General features: G+C 39.3%; 1 protein-coding gene across 1 annotated transcript in view; it reads right to left on the bottom strand.

Moving 5' to 3' along the window:
• Positions 1 to 10,159: 10,159 nt before the first annotated feature.
• The window catches only part of lrp1bb (low density lipoprotein receptor-related protein 1Bb), a gene marked incomplete at both ends in the record, with an annotated part of 274,243 nt that continues 263,571 nt past the window's right edge, over positions 10,160 to 20,831 (bottom strand). The window contains 8 exons of the mRNA XM_083996665.1: positions 10,160 to 10,300; positions 11,265 to 11,339; positions 12,881 to 13,031; positions 13,364 to 13,454; positions 14,076 to 14,152; positions 16,365 to 16,478; positions 20,008 to 20,112; positions 20,429 to 20,603. Of these exons, the coding sequence (XP_083852791.1) occupies positions 10,160 to 10,300; positions 11,265 to 11,339; positions 12,881 to 13,031; positions 13,364 to 13,454; positions 14,076 to 14,152; positions 16,365 to 16,478; positions 20,008 to 20,112; positions 20,429 to 20,603 (929 nt within the window). The remainder of the gene's footprint in view (positions 10,301 to 11,264; positions 11,340 to 12,880; positions 13,032 to 13,363; positions 13,455 to 14,075; positions 14,153 to 16,364; positions 16,479 to 20,007; positions 20,113 to 20,428; positions 20,604 to 20,831) is intronic.

Genomic DNA, 20,831 nt, shown 5'->3' on the forward strand with positions numbered 1-20,831 from the left:
AGTGTCAAAGTGTCAGGATTAAGGGGATAAAAAGTGCAGTACCCAATCGGCATGTGGTCTCTAGTGCTGGACGCTGCCGCTGTGATCAAGGGCTGGGAGCAGGATTGTTGCAGAAACATAAAAGCTGCCACACAGAGTGGACCCTCCCACAGATTTATTGGCCAAACTCACTGAAGGTGCAGCCTTCACAGTTGGGATTACAATTCAGCCCCATTTCCCCCCTTAATCCGGTCATTACTCAGGGTTTGCTAGGACACAGAACATCCCCCACTTCGGGCTGTCCCTGCTGCATGTAAATACAACGTCATGTTGACTAACGATTTAAAACAAAGGATCCATTCTTTGGTGAACAATCCTTGAGAAATTAGATACATGAGAGTGTATTTAAAAGCTTCAGAGTCCATTTTACAGGTTCTTTTTAGGAGTAATACAGTAATACAATATGTTGCCTTTGATTTCCAAACAATTCATACAAGGTCATGACGTTAACCTTCTACCCCCAAACTTCCTCACAGAAGGCTTTGGTCCTCTCTGTTGTATGTGTATTTAATATTGAACACACTGAAAACTACACTGACAGCATTCATGTTTGTTGTTTTTGTGAACTACAAGGTTTGAGGCCTGATGGTAGATGATTGTTACTGGAGTAATGACAGGAAACATTTTTTTTCCTTTAAAGCAAAAGCCCATTTTCCCTGAGCCCCAAGCTTGAAATTCCACTTTTGGTTACATTTGGTTGCACTGAATTCTTGTGTTGGAAGAAATATTGAGAACATATAAGGTGTAGTGCTGCATCAAGCCAAAAAACAACAACAAAGATATGTCTACTTTGAAGTGCTTTATGAAATTAGTAGGGCTGTCAATCGATTAAAAAAAATAACTAATTAATTGCACAATTTTCTGTAATTAATTGCGATTAATTTATCAACAAATTAATCGCATTTGTCAGGACACTTGGGTCAGTACGGACGAGCAGTATGGAGTTATTTGGATATTTCATGATGTGTGTTTTGGACGGTTCAAAAGTGAGCTCTATCCGCTGCCATTGTATGAAAATCCATTGCTAGCCAGACCCCCTGGAACTCCAAAAGCGTTTCTCTCAACCCTTCGTTGGCATGACGGTGAGTAGAAAATTGGTGAATTATTGATTTTGGGTGAAGTTTCCCCTTCCCACTTTGAACACAGTTTCTCTCCCGAGAAGTACAAAAAGTCACTGTATCCTCCAACAGAAATAATAACAAAACCCAGGCCTAAGTCATAGCCTATGGTTGAAGTGCAGGTTGCATATCTAAACCATCAAGACCACTCCAGACCACTTCTGTGCATACAACCTATTTTTTTTAATTACCCTTTCTCCTACCGCGCTGGCATGAACAGAACATGCACTTTACGGAGCTGTGCGCCGCGGACGTGCATTAAATAACAAGCACATGGCACTGAATTTCCCTCTGTAAATTAAATTTAATGTAGATTGATCGGTTCATTGTAAAACATTAATTTATTGATGTAAATAAGGTGATTTGTGTACATACAGAGCCCTGAGGCAGCGCTGCTCTTCTGTCCAGTTCACACATGAAGCTTCACTTTTCATTCAAACAAACTAATCAATAACTAAACAAACATTCAACAACTAATCAATGAGACCAATATTTATCTCCTAAAAAGAATTAAACCAGCCAGCGGTAAACCTCTAAAGACCTGCGGGTAAGTTAAAGCAGAAGTAAGTGGTCCGGTCGTTTTCGCTAATGCTGCGTTCCAGGCAGGCTTTTGAAATCGTAAATTACAGCTTCAAGTCACAACTTACGACTTTGTAGCGTTCCAGGCAACCCACTCGTGTTTTTCCGACCTGTTTTACCGGTGAAAGTCACTATAACGGCCACTCGTAACTTCCGACCGGTGAACTCGTACCAGATCGAACTGGTACCACTTCACGGTCGGAAAAATACGAGTTTCTTTGAACGCACCATAACAGTCCTCGTCCCTACGTCGCCACATTCACGGCGTCCCTTGGCTGCACACACAGCCCTGCATGCCGTTCTCTCTCCTCATTGGATAAAAACTGTAGGATACGATAAATGTTTTCTCCTCGACTCAGAGCAGAGCAGAGGGACTGACAGACCCGTGTTTCGGTCCAAACACTCTATGTAAGTGATTGCTGTCGGAAGATATAACTATTTAAGACTTATATTAACACAAATATATCACTTACTTCTGCTTTAATCGGCTCTCTTTCTTACCACTGGATGACGACGCAGGTTGACTGGCTGACCACCTCAGGAGACTGGACTGCTGCCTCTGATATGACCCGCTGGTCCGGGTCACTGCTCCCACAGGTGGTGTCAGGGTGAGGGAAGCAGGTGGACCCAAATGTGCAAAGAGAGTGTGGAGGGAAAACACAGGAAGTAACACTAATGCACAAGAACTGAACTACAAAATAAAACAGGAACTGAAGAAAACAAGAGTCCAAAACAACAGAAAATCGAGCCACTAAATGGCGGCAGGCTCAGGGCCATGACAGGTGGCTCTGCACTTCTTCGAAAATGTCGGAGCAAACTTCCAAACAGGCGCCATTTGGATAAACTAACCACATATTGGGCATCTAAATGGTTAATTACTCGCATGAAAGAATATTAAAACTTGATGACGAATAACAGCGCTACAGCTGGTACATTGGTTTGCCTGCACACGTCATCAAAGGTTATGGGTCAGCCACCACCAGAAGTAAACAAAACAACGTTAATTTTTTAAAAAATTAATTGCCAAAATTAACACGTTAACTTCGGCGGCACTAGAAATTAGATGAGTCCACCCTCAAAGTAACACCAAGATTTCTGTTTTATTTAATTCTGTTTTGCACACCCAAGTCTTACATATGGATCAAGAAGTTGGTCCATGACTCTGGACAAAACTGAAGCATCTCAACAACATCTGGTTGGATTAATTGGATTACCATTTTGTAAATATATTCATGTCCCAAAGAGGGTGTATCCTGATGATTTTCATGCTTGTCTGGTCAAATATTGAATTTGTTTTCATTGCTTCCTAATATTCAGTCTTCAGATTTTTATTTATGCTGCTGTCAGTGGTGTCAGATAAGATTTTTTACTCATGTAATTTCCCTTAAGTCAAAGTTTGTAGTTGTTTCCATCACTCCATTCTTCCTCTCTTAAGTCTCTACTAACAGTCTCTCTCCCGCTCACTGCACATTGACCGATAAGCAGCTTTCCTTGGCACAGGCAGTAGGATGAGTATGCAGGACCTGTTGTTTATAATGTGAATACGACTCCTGCTGTTATTGATTCTGTCCGAGAGATGAGCCCTCTGGGTTTTTCTGATGTTTATGCAGGAGAATGGTGATGTTTGCTAAGTGGAAAAGAGACAAAAAAATCAATAGGCAAGGTGAGGGGAGGGGAGTACCATCCATCTCTTAGTTCAGTACTTGTTTTCAAATTTTTGTTTTTCTCTTCTTTTGATGCACTTTAGGGGCAGAGTGAGTGGGCCAGCAGCTGTTTCCTCATTTTCCCCAAGTGCTGCCGAGTTCTATCACTGTTGACCTAGAGATCTCCATCAGGTAAAAACTTTTGTGTAGTAAGAACTTACTACGTAGTACTGTACATGTGTTTTTTTTTTTTTTACCCTTTTTGTCCAATGGGCTCAACATCCCAGAACAATTTGTAGACACTCAATTTCTTGGTAAATAGTATATGTCCTCACTGATTTGTCCATTATCACAGGCTACCAAAATCAACACTACTGGAATACACAGCTGGTGCTGAGCATTATATACAGTATTTATTGGCTCACCTGACATGTTATGATCAATGCAGTTTTTCAATGCACATTTTCCCACAGATACATTTATTTCAACAGTATGTGTTTCAGCTATATGGCTGTGAGTTACTTTTCCCCCTCTTCTTCTTGTGTTTCTTTGTGTCTCCTCCTCGTGTGTGTGTGGGTGTGTGTCATGGGCGTGTCCATCTCTCCTGGCTCTTGGTGTTCCCACTCACAACTAACATCAATCAACTCTTCACCGACTGTTCAAGTGCTCCGGCTCACTCTTCTTTCCTCACATGACTGTGCGAAGTGCCAGATTAGTTTTTCCCACTCACGCTGCCTCCTCATCCTCCAGGCTACAACCCCAGACCTCTGTCTTCAGCTGGATTCCATCTCTCCTCATCCCCAAACAGTCAGCCTGCCTCCACCCTAACCCTTCACCACCCCTCCACTGCTTTCCTAATAAATACCTTGCCAGTACTCCAACTGTCATGTGCCTGCATCCACCATCACAACATGGCTATTTATTGAACCACAGTATAAGAGTTCAGTATTGTCCTGACCACACTCTTGTCCACTGATTAGATTTTTTAAAGCTCTCTCCGTGTCTAATGTTTTTTTTAATCAACAAAAAATCCCCTCATTGTAAATCAGTTTTGTTGCTAATAGCAATAACAATAGCAATGGCTATGAAGAATAGTAGTAATAGGAAATGATGATAATTGTCATGCTGGGCCTCATGCAAGGACATTTCTGAACCCTCAACCAAAAGCTCTGATTTTTGTCTGACTTTTTTTCGTCAAGTGTTTGACTATTACCATAATCATTGGATCCAAAATCACCACATGCTATCAGGCTTCCTGTCCCTGACTATTCATTAGAAAAGCGTACTTTAGCAAAATGTTACCAGGTACCATGAAAAGGACTTTGCTCTGGGCAGCGAGTAGTGAAAAAAAAATTATATTTCGCAGTGTTAGTGGTTGTACACGAGGACCTGAAACAATTCAACAACATTAATACAGTGGGCAGATGCGTGTCATCAGAGCTGAGCTACAGTAGCATTTAAATGAGTTAATGCTTTCAACGAAATTAGTTTGCAATGATTTTGTAGAAGAACAAAAGTGACTGCCAAAAAGGTACAGAATTCATCATACCCTATAAAGTGTGTGCTATTAAAGTGGTCAGCAGTAATGAAAAAAATTGTAATATGTGCAAATTACAATACCTTCAGCTGAAATGTGTGAATGGATACAGAGAACTGGCTCATCAGTACAAAGTACAATGAGGTCACAGGTATGAAACTGTTACCATGTATCCTACTTTGCTGCAAACCAACTATAGACAGCTCTACACAACTGCAAACTCACTAATGACATATCCCAGTTGTCAGGCCTTACATTGGCGGCCACATTGCTGTGTTTACATCATTAAAGTATGTAGTTTGAAGTTTTGAGGAGCTGCTGGTTTCAAATAAGTTTTTCTTTCCATTTGCAAACATTTTTTTTTTCTTTTTGTAATTTAATAAATATTCCTCAAAGTAGAATCACTGGAGTCTTCTGGAAACTTTGTTGTTTGATCATCATCTGCCTGATGGCAGTTACCGACTGCCATCAGTTTGGTAAGACAGATGGCACTAACTACTACAGTAACCGTAAGCACTAGAGAAAAGGAAGTTGGATGTGAGGATCAGGAAAGACAAACAAACACTGTGTTGGAATCATCTAAAAGTGACACAGATTCAGAATGTGACTAAACCGCTGAAGGTGTCATCATATCTGTATAGGCACAAGCAATATAAGATTAGGGTTAGTGGAATGCACTTTGGGAGTTGTAATTGATTTTCCTGTTTTCATGAAGAAAGGCTTTTAGTTTTATCAAAGAGCCTAATTATTTTCTAATGGAGGCACTCATCTTTTGTGCAGATTAAACCAGTGAATGCCATGTATATTCAAACCTCAGAAATACTCCAAATGCCACTGATATTTAATGACCTGGTTTTGAGAAAGGAAGATACTTACTTCCAGATCTTGTAACACCTCTACTGAAAAAAAAAAAAAAATCAATAAAATATTGAAATGCTGAAACAGAAGTCCAGTCAAATCCAACAGTTAATTCATTCGACGTTGATAGCTTGGCTAAAGTGAAACAGGAGGTTCTGCAGTATTTTTCTGTACTTTATGTGGTAAAGAAGAGATTAAATTCATATCTTTATTGCAGACTTGGTCCATTTCACGGAAGATACAATACAAGACAAAAACACACCATAAAAAGAAACAAATTCATATTCAGGCTGATGTACAGTACAGCTCTTCCTTGGGTTGGTTTGAGCCATGATGATACTGTTCCCTGACTCATCTAGTCTACATATAGACTAGATTTCTTAGCACTGCCTGAAAGGTATTGACTCTGGCAGCCATAAACATCTCACTGGCACTGCACCATCAAGGTTTTTTGAGTACTATTCGCATGGCATCATTATATGCCACTTGAAGTTTCTGTAGGCTCGCTTTTTTATACCTAGCCCACAACTGAGCAGTGTAGAGTGATGTGCAGTATGATCTAAATAGAGCCAGCTTTACACCTTTAGAACACATTTTCGGGCCAGGATGTTTGCCTGTGCATACAAACTGCGGCACTGCCGATAGATAACCCTGAATGGACCTGAAACACTATCACCCTTTTTTACTTGCATACTTTGACTGGCATACCAGTAAGCCAGAATTCTCACTAGGTACACAGACACCCCTCTTTCCCTCAGTTTTATAAACAATTTTCTATGATTGACACAATCAAAGGCTTTTGAAGTGTCAATGAAGCAATAAAACCAAACTAATTTTCAGTAGAGTGGATGAACTCACTGATTCATTCTAAAACTTTAGACAAAATGCTGGTGAGAGCATAATGGGCCTATAGTTGTCTTGGCTACTTATTTTCCAGCTTTGTCCTTAACAACAGCAAAACAGAAAGCACTGAGTCAGGTAACATACCATGTAAAACATAAAGAGAGAAGTGGAGCAAGGTGTTCAGCAGCAATGCAATCAATGGCTTTATTGTCATATTCTATTAATAGCTTGATACACTTTATGAGTTTTGATCTCCACAGACATATCATCTCTAATTCTGTCTGCCTCGTACAGGTCACTCTTATGACAGTTAAACAAGTTGCTATAGTGCTGTCTCCATAGCTCTGCAATGTTATGCGATCCAGATGTCCATAAAGATGCTTTACAGTTATTAAAGGAGACTTATTATGTCCCTTTCCACAAATTAAAATAGTTCCCAGGTGTCTTAAAGACATATCTGTGACATGCTTTGGTCAAAATACCCCAAGGATCAAACATCACAGCTCTTTTCATCCTCTCAAAACAGCCCTGTTCAGAACGGCTGGTTTCAGAGTCTGTCCCTTTAAATGCAAATGAACCACTGCTTGCCTACCTGGGACCTTCTACCGGTCCCAGGTAGGAGTGGGATTATGCAAATCTGAATCAGTCACATCACTGGAAGACAATTGAGGAAAACCACGTGGATTTCAACCTAAGGAGCCTGCATACTTTTTTTTTGTCAATTCTCACATTTTGGGGGCTGGAAAGCAAGACAAACACCCAAATGTTAAAGAGCCTTCAATTCCATAAAATGTCCCCTTTAAGAACTCTCACTTCAACATTATTGTCTAATGGTTTCCTAGCCATGGAATCAGCCCCTCATGGCTTGTTCATTTTTAGTGATGTACCGCATACTTATACCTTGCATTAGCACGCTTCTTATGCTCAAGTAGACATCCTTGTCTGGGTCTGCCTGCAGTATCCCATTAAAGGCGTCTTGGGCTTCTATTTGATACTCAACTACAAAATATTTCCATCCAGGTCTGACCGTGCACGTCATATTTTTATGTCTTAAAAATGGCTTACTGTCTTCATGTAAAGCATCCACTATATAATTATACAGCTCTCCTGTGCTTCCCATCCTTACAGTTCACATCTCTGCATATGACAACATTTCTATATGAACACAGTACTTAAAAACCCATCAGTACGAACAAAATAGGTAAAAAAAAAAAATCCTTTGTGAAGGATATCCAGTTTATTTTTTCAGTTTTGAGACAACTATCTTTTACTACTGTGGGTAAGAGATCAACATTTAGTGACATTGCAATGGGTATATGGTCTGTTGTTGTCATGGCATATGAAATATCCATACCCCCCAGTGAAGATTGAAAATCTTATGTTTACACTCATTATGGTGTAAACAAATGCTGCTCTCTTTAAGACATGGAGTGCTTTTAAGCAAAATTTTGGATGTATTTATTTAGTAATATTTTAAACAAATTGTAAAAATAAATAAATAAATAAAAATAAATAAATAAAAAAGAAAAAGAGAGTGTCTGTATTTTGCAACTATCCTGTTATCACAGAGGATTTATGACTTTACCCTTGTTGCTACAAGGTTTTACTTTGGAGGAAAATTCAGGGAGCTAGAGTGAAAATGTGGCATCTATTTGTACATCATCAAAATGCAGTGGGCTGGCTGTGCTGGCAGATCCTGCTGCTCGCACAGACAGATGGAGAGAGGGGAGGAGTGCTGCTGCCTCCTCTGGTTGCCATGGTGAGGGAGGGAGGAGGTGAAGTGTGTGGAGAGACAGCCATTGTAAGTTAAGTAAAAGCAGAGTGAATTACCATTCAGCAGGTGGCACTGACGCTGTGTCCCCACCACCAGGTAACAAATTGTGCTGGCCTTACTACACACACTGGGAGACCAATAATCTCCTATCAGCCTCCTTCCTGTACACAGCAGGGGACAGACCTCACACTGCTGATTGACTTGTCAGGTCAGTGATCATGTGGAACAAGTCAGTCAGTTTGATCACTGCCTGAATAGGCTGAAAGATCTTATTGTTGTTGGGTTTTTTTTTGGCACTTAACTTTATTAATTGTAAGGTGTCCTTGGGTGACAGAAAGGCGCCTATGTAATTATAATGTATATAATGCATTACTCATACATACTATTCTTAACATTCTTAGAGGTGAGCTACATTAAAAGGGCTCACCTTTTAAAAGGGCTAAACAACCCAAAATGACTTGCTGCTATTGTGCTTTTTATTTTTTGTAAATGTTTTTATTGCCTTACTGTGTTTTTATTGAGTGTATGTAAAGTGATGAGCCCTGTCAAAGACAAATTTATGCTACCCTTTGGGGCAGACAATAAATTCATCCATCTATCTATCTATCTATCTATCTATCTATCTATCTATCTATCTATCTATCTATCTATCTATCTATCTATCTATCTATCTATCTATCTCTTGAAATGCATTTTGTGGGTCTGTTGTGACCTGAGAAAAAGACACTGAGTGGAAATAAGCCCCCTTTATTCAATATCGATTTACATTTTTATATAAAAATTACTTACATTTAGTACATTTCTTCAAAATACAAGCAGCCAAACAACATACAAATCAAATACAAAATTATAAAATTTCTTATATTTATCATCTTCCTTCTCTGAAGTAACAGATGTGTTTTATAATAACTCTTAATATCCTTTCTGTAGCTGTGGTAAATCTCTTCCTTGCCTACATATTAATCCATCTGTTGACATATGACCTAGAAAAATATGGTATTCGGTATCTGTCTTTTCAGTGTACAGTACAGGACCTGGGAATCTGATTGGAGAACATTCAAGGTGGGCTTCAATCTCTTTCACCAAAAGATAAGCTCATATGGTATATTACTGTGGAAAAAGGGCGAATGGAGCTTGAAACCTGTGGAAATGGAAAAGACAGAAGACCAATGGAATTACATACTGTTGGAGAAGAGATCATCTTGATATATGGCCTTCACTGGAAATCCAGTCGGTAGATCCGTTAGGTACAGAGAGACAGACGAGACAAAACCTCAAAGGTATCAAGCTTCACTGCTCAGTTGTGAAGCTCTGTGGTCCGTATGCAACAGTATGCAAAGAAAAAAAAAATAGACTCCAGAGTCCAAAAAAATGCAAAACCTGCCCTCATTACCTTCACAAAATGACAGAATCCATATTCCACTTAAACTAGAAACAGATATGGGTACAAATTTCAGCACTGCATTTTAAGGTTTAAACTGTGCACGAGTGTGGCTTATGGTGTTAATAAAGTTTTTGCAAATCAGCAGCTTTACTTCAGTGTCATACAGTATACAGTATAGCGCTGTATAACTTATGTTTGACAAACATTAGAAAGCAAACAGTAAATGGAAAATAAAACTCTTCAGCACACCAACAAGGACATTATGCTGATGCTAAACCAGTAAAACCTAAGAGCCTCATAGGAAATAGAAAAAATCTTGTTTCCTCCTTCATATTATACATTTTACACTGTGGTAAAAAAAGAAGTACAAAGTTTAAAGTTAGGCTATGCGGCGGTTTCATGAATTGTCCCCTCTAGTTTCTTTGGGAGTAGCTCTCTCCTCTCGTCGATACTGATGACTGGCTTCCTGCAGTTCTGCCCATCGATATAAATCTTTGCATACACAGGGTTGGAGTAGTTCATGGGCTGGGTAAAAAGGGAAGAAGATGATGGCAGGAAAACAGGGTAAATATGTATTTGTATGGATTACAATAATACAAGCCTTAAAATTGCATTTATAGATTTTTTTCTTTGTTTGTGACACTTGGTGGCAGCAGAACAAGCTGAGAACATGAAGTGACAGATCATCAACTTCCAAAGATGATGGAACAAACAGTGAATGAATAATATCTTATTCATCATATTGCATTGCTCTTAGCTGTGTCTGGATATAAGAACCAGCTATGTATCTATGTCCTCGATGCTCCACTATGTTTCACCTGTTACTGATGGGAGGGCAGAGTACAGTAGGTTTATTAGAGCTCTTTTTGAGGAAACCAACTCATACAGCAGATATGTAGGCCACTTTGCAGAAAACCAGAGCAGGTATTCTTTTTGGGTTTGTAAATCCAAGTGAGTCCTTAAAATCTTTCACATTTCAAAGGAATTTAATCCATTGTTAACACCAAAAAATAATCAGTGAATTCCACTGCAATTATCAAGTTTTGAGTGAGATGTAAAAACATTTACTGTAAGTTCTGTGATGAGATGGATAGAGAAGCGAGACGCACACTTAGCAAGCGACACTTAACAGATGGCAACATGCAAGAAGTAGCTAAGTTCAACACAAAGCCATGCAGGTTCAATTTTATATCAAAGATAATTTAAAATCTGACAAGACTGTAGGAGGGTATCAGAAATGATTTCACAGAATGGTTAAGGGAACAGCTTTGGCTGACTGTGTACGTTACCTTCGCTCACTTAAACTTAATTTACACCAGTTTCAATATAATTTGGTACATGAAATCATGTTCATTTGTTTTCAGTGTTTGTCAGGTAACTGCACAGTGCACACTGCTCATGTACAATTTATATAAGGATGATTTTTTTTTACTCAAGCGTGAAGTGAAGTTTGCTTAATAAAAAAAAAAAGACCAAAAAAAAAAATCACCTGTCCAGGGATTACTTCCTTGGGCACGTTATTCATGCCCAAGGTGCGAGGGTCGCTGGATTTTACACACCAGCCCTGTAACACAACAAGCACCACTGGTGTTAGGTGTGTTAAGTTCACACAGCAGTCACGGTTATTTGTGAAAACTTCATAAGGGTCATCATATAAAAAGGTATGTCACCATAGGGGGACAGAGAGAGTGTAGTAGAATATAGAAGCTAGTTGAGATTCAAGCCAGCATGTCTCCGTTGAAAATAGAGCCAGATTGGACTGACAATAGCAGATGACAGAGTTGGCAGAGCAAGAAGCACTAGCATTAGGCTTGAAGCTCTAGCAGGTGAGCTAGAGAACAACATCAGTGAAGGTGTTATGATTAATTTGCTATGCCGAGTGTTAGAGTGGGGCTGAGGGCCATGAACAGAATAATTCACCAGCCATATGAACAGTCCCGTTGGTTCATGGCACCTGTACATTCCTGCACATTAGCCAGCTTTTACAAAATCTTTTCAAAGCCTGATGGAATTCAGCTTCATGGCTCCCGATGCTAGATATCACATTATAACAGTCACTGGAACAGAGACAAAAACACAACAGCACAAAGCTCGTAGATTGTTTGGGATTGTTGGCTGGTGTTCTTGCTCCTTCCAAAAAAGATAAACACAACTGCAGCGAAAAGTAGATGAATAATCTTTTTTAAAGTTTGCTGTATAGACTCATGCATTCACATTGAAAGATACAGATTTAATTAACTTAAGCACAGGAAATGTGCAGGCTCAGTTAGGTGTGATCGACAGGTTACCACTGCTGACCCTGCAACAACTTTCATAATTAGCAGGTGTGATGAGGTATAACACCAGTCAAGGCCCCTTAAATCAGTTCTTCTTATTCCCTTTTGCATCGCTGCAGTATTTATTAGGAATGTGTTAAAAGACATGAATGCAAATATCAGCTCAAATGCCGACTGAAAATGGATGGCTCAAAATGAATATACACCACCTCGAAAGCATAACTCCAATTAATGTATCTGGACAAAATGAATGGACTAGGCATATGACAGATTTTGTATTTTCCTCTAAGAGAAGATTAAAGTGTATCTCATAGTTTAACAAAATAGTTTATATATGAAAAAGATTCAGCCAGACTGATTCGTCATTTGGCATTGACTTGTGCCATGTAGAAGGTTGTTTCTTTTAATGTAGGCTATTGAAACTTTGAATGGCTGAGTATAATTATTGTGTCTGGATTTGATTTCACAGTTAGGAAGAGTGGTTGTAAACGAATGGGCAACAGCTCAGTATTCAGAACATTTTGTGATATAACAAGACTAAAATTATATGCTGTTATAACAAAAACAATTTCACATTAGATTTGTGCAAATTGGGTTTTAGACATGATGAAAAACATTGTGAGGATATATTGTCATAATGTGACAAGGATCTTGTTAAAACAAGAAACCTTCTTTTTGAAAAGGAGAAACTATTTGTATTTTGTCAGCAGTACTTTGTCTTAATGTTGCTCTGCATAACCACAGAACTCAGGCAAAACTATTTCCCTGAAAAAGTTTAGTCTCTCTGCAGATATTCTGCTTAGTTTAATATGTAGTTCAACAAGCCAACCTTGTGAGGGTCCAGTGTGAAGTTGGGTCTCAGCAGGCTGCCTGCATCTGCATGGTTGTCATGGTCCACTTCATACATGTTGTAGGACGGGTTCCCGATCTCCACGTTTATCCCGCCGTTTGTCATGGGCTGCCTCTGCACGCGTTTCCCCCTGAGGTGTGTGGAGGCAGCCGTCATTAACATGACACACAACGCTCAGGTCAACACCTGGTACAGCACCTCCCTGATCCACACAACAAATCACATTACACCACTCAGTGCACACTGAGTACACAGGTTTACTGGGCAGACCTAAAGGCTGATTTATAACTGGAGACCCAGAGGTCAGCTCGTCTGTAGAACATAGTGAAACAAGCAAACAGACTTTTCATTTATAAATCAAAGATATCTATTCATCTTCAGAGCCGTGTGGTGTTTGATCTCTTATCATCTGTTGCTGCTTAGAAGCCTCTTCTTTTATTCATATTTTATTTATTTACTTACCTTTGCCGTCGTCTGCAGATGTAAACACCTCCGACCACTGTTACAATCAAGATTACCAGCAGGACAAGAGGCACAATGATAGCTATGCTCCCTATGGGACACACAAAGGAGAGATGGTGTGGAGTGATGAGCAGTAACTGAAAGAGGCTGAGATATGAGTTCACCTGCCACCTAAGAAAATACTTCTTTTTACTGAGCTTAGCTGAAAAATTCTGTGTTGCTTAACATCTATTATGACATGTATTAATATGACCAGCTGTGAAAAAATTAGTTAACTTTATTTTATTTTTTAAAATAATATAAGCTGTCTAGAGCTCTGGTCCAGAATGTTAAGTTATTTTCATTTCACTTGACTTAAGAATTAAGCTTGAAGGCAGAGCATATCGCTAAATCTTGGGCTGGAAACAGCAGCTCCCCCAATTCAAACGAGATAAACCTGTGAAGGATTTTCTCTTCAAATAATGCAAACTGGCTGGTTTGGATGGAGTACAGCAATTCTTTAGCTGGGCTGCCAATCAGAACCAAGTCTGATTGTGGCACATGGGTTTCCAGTATAAACTTGTAGGTGAAAATTTATGGATGATTAAAAATGTGATAATTTCACATGGTCAAGTAATCATTCACCTGGAATGTATAAACGAAAAACACTTTTATTCAACTTTACAAACTTTGAGGCTGTGTAATGAGGCTTCTCGAAATTCCCAATTCTCACCTCCGCTGGTATTGTCTGATCTGCTGCTCTTGGGGGCGGGTCGCTCACACTGTGTTCCTGCCCAATTGGCTGAACATCTAAAGGAGGTCAAAAGAGAGTATAAATAATTCATCATTAGCATACTTTTCATAGCAAAAAGACTGCTGAGAAAACACCTTTGCAAAATGAACTACAGTATGATGTGACTGTGGTTTACATATACAACACATTATGATTCAGACTTGCTATGAAGTGCTTTGATTCAACACAAACAAAACACCACCTGCAGAGAGAGCACTATGTATATACATGTTGTGTCCGTACACAATGCGTGTAAATTTATTCACTGTGGAAAATAAAATCAAAGGATGACAGCAGGGCAGCAAGTCGTCATCTCATTTGTGCTCCAATGGATTCCGATGGGCGTGATGTATGACCCTTGTTAGAGGAGGTGATATCTAATTTCACATGACTGACGCAGATGGGTCTGTAAAGCATGAGTGATCTGGTGGGTGTGCCTGGATGATGACAGAATAAAATTACTCTAAATTACATGCACTCTAACAATCAGAACATCAGGCTATCAAAAATAAGAATGCGGCCCCATACACATAGGAAATGAATCACTGCTTCGTCGAACGAAATGTCACAGCAACATGAATTTTAATCGGAAATTGGGGGCAATGGGGAGTTTGATCTGCTTCCGAAAGCGTAAACCATGAAAAGAGTGATTCCCTATGAAATGAATACATTCTCATACTCAGTGTTGGAGGCATTAAAGGTAAACATCGATTAGTAAAGAAGTATTTGGCCTATGAAGGTACAGCATATGGTACTTGAACGTGATGACTGGTCAGTAACAAACATATTCAACTCACCACCATGCACAGGTTGCAAATGCACAGACTGATACCCACACCACAAAGACAGTGTCCCGTGTCAGTTTCCCACCCTGGTTTATGTGTGCTGTGTGAGGACTGCATGAGATGGGTGAATGGGTGGCAGTGAGGGGCAGCAAAGGTACAGAGCCATGCAGCAACTTAAATGTAATATGTGCCATATGGACTAACACCTGCTCAGAATCTAACAAAAACACCAAAGTACTGTATGAGGCTCTAAGGAGAGGATGTTAGTTTCTTTTGAAGTAAAATTGTAATCTAGGGCCTTTAACTGCTTCTACTACCTATATATTCCTATTACAGGAATAGTTTGACATTTTGAGTGCTACACTTGTATAATAAACTTCCTGCCTGCAGCAGGTTAGCTTCTGTTGGCACAGAGACTGGAAAAAGATAATCTGGCTTGGTCCAAAAGTAACCAAATCAGCCTACAAACAGCTTTAAAGCTCACTATCTAACATGTTTGCTCTGATTTGCTTAATACACACAAAAACCAAAGTATACAAATGACATGTTGGGGTTTAACGAGGTGGACTAGTACTATCCTCCTCTCAGCCTCTGTTTGTTGTAGTCATCCTGAAGTTGCCAGGCAACTAGTGAAGCTTGCAGGAAGTTTGGATTTTGTTGCCAAAGGATGGAGCCATGTTATATCTGCTTCTACAACACCAATGGGTATGAATCATGTAACTCTTTGCAAATGGTAAATACGTAAATTTCTCAAAATGTCAAACTATTCCTTTAAAGCACATAGGGTTTCTGCATTATTCAGTGACTAATTGAAATAAGCTAGGAAGTACTTACTTACTTACTTCAATAAAAGGATACAATTCACAATAATTCAAATGTAATGTAATAATAATCCTCATAAACTTTGAAACTCACCACCTGTTAATTAAGTTATCTTAAGATAATAAGTCATTTTTAGTTGAAGTCTTTATTATTGTAAGAGATCAAATGAATGTGTGAGAAAACATTTGCTCTTGTCTTAATACAGTACAGCTGTGAGGTGAGTAGCAAGCAGCACGAAGGTCTTATAGTCATATAGTAATAATTTACTAGGCCATTTGACTGACTGTGTCAACCAAAAACGACTTAAATAAGAATGTGAACCAATCCAAAAAGAGTTAAAAGTGATCATAATCTAGTTAAATAATGATTCCAAAGAAATTCAATTTGATTAAATGACCTTTCAGTTGACTATCATCAGCCTATTTTGAATTACTTTTTGACATGTTACTTCATCCATCACTTATTACATGATAAGTCGCTACAAGGCAGAACTGTGACAACGAGTCCATGTTGTGGACTGAGGCTGAAATGAAGCCAGATGGAGCTGGAGGTGGGGGTGGGGGTGTGGACAAAAGGGTGTGAGTGGGCTCTGAATACAGCTGGAGAGGTGAGAGGGACCTACTTGCAGCGTGGTTTGTTAAGAGCTGTTAATGTGCACATCCCCTCATTCTGACAGAAGTAATCGCAGGGGTTGGCCAGCTCATCACAACGTTGGTTCTTGAACCCTGACGTGCAGCTGCAAAACATTGTGTTGGGAGTGATAAAAGGGCCCAGAGAATGTATACTGTTGAACTGTCGGCTGCTTGGTGAATGGGAACTTCAGCAGCTTCACTTATAAGATGGAGTAAGTCAGTGTTGTGTCTGCATCAAGCAAATCAGCAAAAAAAATAATATGAAGACAAATCAACTTCATTGCTCACCAAGTGAGGGCAAATCTGCAAGGGAAGAGTCTGTTACAGTTCTCTCACCACTGAGATGTGTATGTTCCTCAGAAATGAGGAGTATGATTATTATGCAGAAGAAGACTAATAAAGATTTGTTAATTTCCAAATACCTGACAAAACAAAAAAGAAACCAACACAAAAAGAAAATGTTATTTTCATTTCAATTCACATAGCTGCGGATGGCAAAAAATGTCCAAAATATCAAAATGTAAAAAGATGCTTTAAAAATACAGTCATATATGTACATTGCAGAACATATTATTTTGTGAACATCCTATCCTACCACAAACAGAAAAACACATTCATACTACAGTCAACAGTCATAAAGTGATCCATAAACAGAACAGGGAGCATTTGAAAAAAATAAATACCTTGGTCACACAGAAAGCAGAAGTTACATCTGAACGTATTCAGTATTTCATTCTTTGGTGGTCTTTCATAGAATTTTTTTTAACAAAGAAATGGCTCTAAACATCACAGCTTTTATGTAAGAGGCTGGTCTGTGAGCAAGGAGTGGAGGGGTCAGAATTAGTCTACAAATACATGAGAGGTTACAGCTAAAAATCTATCTAGAAATCTGTCTTTGGAAAAACTATGATTTTTTTTCTACATAAAAAACTTCTGCCACTGCTTTAATAAAGTGTCAGGACAGCTGCAGCCTTAACTGTGGTCAGGACACATGTTCACGATTTCAGTTTGTATAAACAGTGCAGTGTGTACCTGATTTCCCCCCAGAATATGGAACAAACTCAATGTCTAGAACCACATTTTACTGTTTTCTTTTTTTTTTCAGGCAAACTGACGAAAGAAACGTGGAATGAACACACTGAGGCCCAGAAGCTTGAGGAACAGAAGCTTGGCCAGAGACTTCAGCTCGCTATCATTGTTTTGTGGCTTGATCTGAACTTTCTACTGACTTACTGAATAGAATCAACTCTGGGGAAAAAAAACGTACAATGTTTTAAAGTGGTGGACTGAAATGTCCAACCCAAAACTCACTGCTGGATGTCAACTATGGAGCAATAATCCACATTCACTGGATACAGTTTGCCTGTAACACAAACACAACCTCTAATATGTTTCTCAGGAAAGAATATAATGCAGAAATAGAAAAAGAGTGAAAAGTCACGTTAAAATTGTGTCACATCAAGAATGTATTTTTCTCTACAACAGAGACTCTTGCTAGACCGCACACAAGTGCATTTGTAAAGTCACTGTGATTGTCTTGTGAAAGGAAGCCTCAGGCCAGGACTGGAAACAGGAGTTTCCTCTTTCCAGTCACACTCTGTGTAAGACACAGTGTTGGTTGAGACTAGTCTGTTTTCCTTTTCGTTATATATATTTTTTAACTTAGACTTCCCATAATTAATAAATGCTTTTTAACTATGTCCTTGACTTGGTGTGAGTGTGCCTGAAGTCAGCCCTGAGGCTTCTCTTTGTCTGCAGTTGACCAGTATAACTTCCAGAGCTCCTTCCTTTCACCTACAGTTTACTGCTTCATAGCTGTGAGCAGCTGGTAATGTGTGTGACTCATGAGTCCTGGAGAACTATAGCACAATTGAACTGCTTTTCAAGTGGAATGTTAAAAAAGGAACCTATATTTCTTTCCTGATTTTCTCTCATATTATTATTATTATTATGGCACAATTGTATGCCAAGATGAAACATTGCCATTTCAATTCTAAGTAGTTTTCAACCAATTCTCTGTACTTCCATGAAAAGCTGACTTCATCGCCTCCAAGCTCAGCTCATTCTTTGTGATTCTGATTGAACAATTAAATTCATGGCCATTTCACACCATATGTAGGTAATGTGTGTAATATTGATGTAATTGGCATCCTCCAAGTGTTTGTGCAGGCCACTATCACTTTCCACATCAGATCTGACAAGTTGCCATTTATAATCAATCATATACTGTTACTTAGTTTTACAGTTTGCTTTCAGAGCCTCCTCACGGGTAAGAGGATGAAGCTGCTTAGTGCTGGCATCTAGAAGTTTGTCGATTGGCAGAACATGGGCTTTTAAGGAATCATCCTAAGAAGGCTTGAGCTAATATGTTCTGTTAGTATCAGAGGCTCAACTGACTGAGGTACTCTGTAGCATAGGCAGTATGAGATGAAAGACGTTATTTCAACTATGACACATGACAAAACTGCTATAGTGGAATAGCAGAATAAAAATAAAGAGCTGGAAATGAGCAAAAGAGGTCACATTTAAATAATTCTCCATTAGAGACAAGGATTGGATGTTTACCATAGTTTTCTTTACCACTAATGTATTCTGAGAATCTCTTTAACATTTTTTGTTTTTTTGGGGGAGTTTAATGCAAGAATTATTATCGCAATCGAAACAACTCTGCCCTGCAAGTTTACACTTTGGGAAGACTTGATGAAAAATACATTTAATCGGAATATTAAGGTCAAACATTATGATCTTTTTTGACACAGACGTATCAATCATCTCACATAATCTCTGTTCTTTGCAGCAAATGATAAACCACATTATCAGGATCCGTTAACCTCATTGAATAAGATGGGATCATTTGCATAGAAATTGATTTTATCCCCAGGAATTTGTGAGTGAGCTCCGCCAATTTCAACATAACTACAGTGGACAATGGGCAGTTAAAAAAATACAGAGTTGGCTTTTGAAATGGATTTCCAATTTGCTCCTTGGAGAGAGTTTAACACAGCAATGCATGTGATTATATCTGAGATGGTATTAATATATGGGCAGCCCTTTCACTGTGATTTCCTCATGTCTGCCAGTCAAAACTATTGTCTGCTACGAGTTCTTTCCATTGGGTTTCATGGCATGTTCAACCCCTGATGCACACCTCAGCTTCATTTTTTAGAGCGCAAACCTTCAAAAAACCTACAATTGAAGAGAGTCAGAGAGGTCTGACATGAGCTCTTAACTGCAAGGAGGAGCAGTGTGATACTGTATGTTCAGAAAGGCAAGCTTTGAAGGGGCTTGAAATCATTTCTTCTTTTTTTATCTGCCTAAAAAAACTTAAGCCTCACTAAGGTGTCACACAACATAAGATGATGTACCGGTACTCAGCCCCCTGCTGTGCCTTGGCCTCCACACAGTGACATCAAACCTTCCCTCAACACAGAAATCTCTTTCCAGAGGAAGACATCTATCTCGTGCTGCTCTTGAAGCAGGGAAGTTGCATCCCATGATGATTTTCAGTTCTGCCTCTAAGGCCAGGCTTTCTGGGGCACAGAGCCAGCATGTGAATGTAAACAGTAAGAGTGAATAATCGTGGAGAGCATTCAATTTTTTCCCACTTTCCTTACCCATTAAGCAGTGACTTACTGACAGAAAGGCAGGTTGGTGTCAGGGTCCAGGTGACAGGTGCCTCCATTGTAGCAATATCCGTCACACAGCTGACAGCTCGGTGCTATTCTGCCATTTGTGCAACTAGGGGGTGAAGAAATAATGGATGTCAGTGACAAGCAGAAAGCTACACTTTTACAAGGAGAAAAATGACTCATTGCTGATTTTGTCAAACATACGGATAATCCATATAGGGAGAGAGAGATTCCAGCCCTCTAATTCACTGACATTACAGAAACCTAAATTGCTCTAGGCTATGTGACCCAATACATTTTGAGATTTAATCAAATCAGTTCATCCAGCCAGCAGATTTTTCCATAAATGAAGAGAACTATAAAGCCTTAGTATTATAACAAAAGGGATGAGAGACAAGAATGGTGAGTAGATATCCAGCACTCACTTGCACACCACATCTCCTGTCTCCTCATTAATGAGACAGGGAGCTCCGTGGCATCGAAGGCATTTGTCCACCTCGCACTTGTTTCCCTCAAACCTGGCAGGACACACACACTCTACATAGCCGCTGCTGGATAACGTGCAGGCCTTGGAGTTCACACAGTAGTGATGACAGATGTCTGTTCCACATTCAGAGAGATAAGAGAGAAGCGGTGGTGTGTAATGAGAAACTGGGAACATAGTTTAAGCTGTTTTGATTGGAATTGTACAGAGCTTTAATGGGACTTAATTATCCACATCAAATGACATCTTAGCCACCGATGAAAACATATTACCCCTTGGGCAAGCAAGAGTAGGAAAATACTAATGATGTGCAGTTCAAATTGTTTTCCCACAACCCATTATGT

The sequence above is a fragment of the Trachurus trachurus genome (assembly GCF_905171665.1).
Source record: "Trachurus trachurus genome assembly, chromosome: 21".
Taxonomy (NCBI): domain Eukaryota; kingdom Metazoa; phylum Chordata; class Actinopteri; order Carangiformes; family Carangidae; genus Trachurus; species Trachurus trachurus.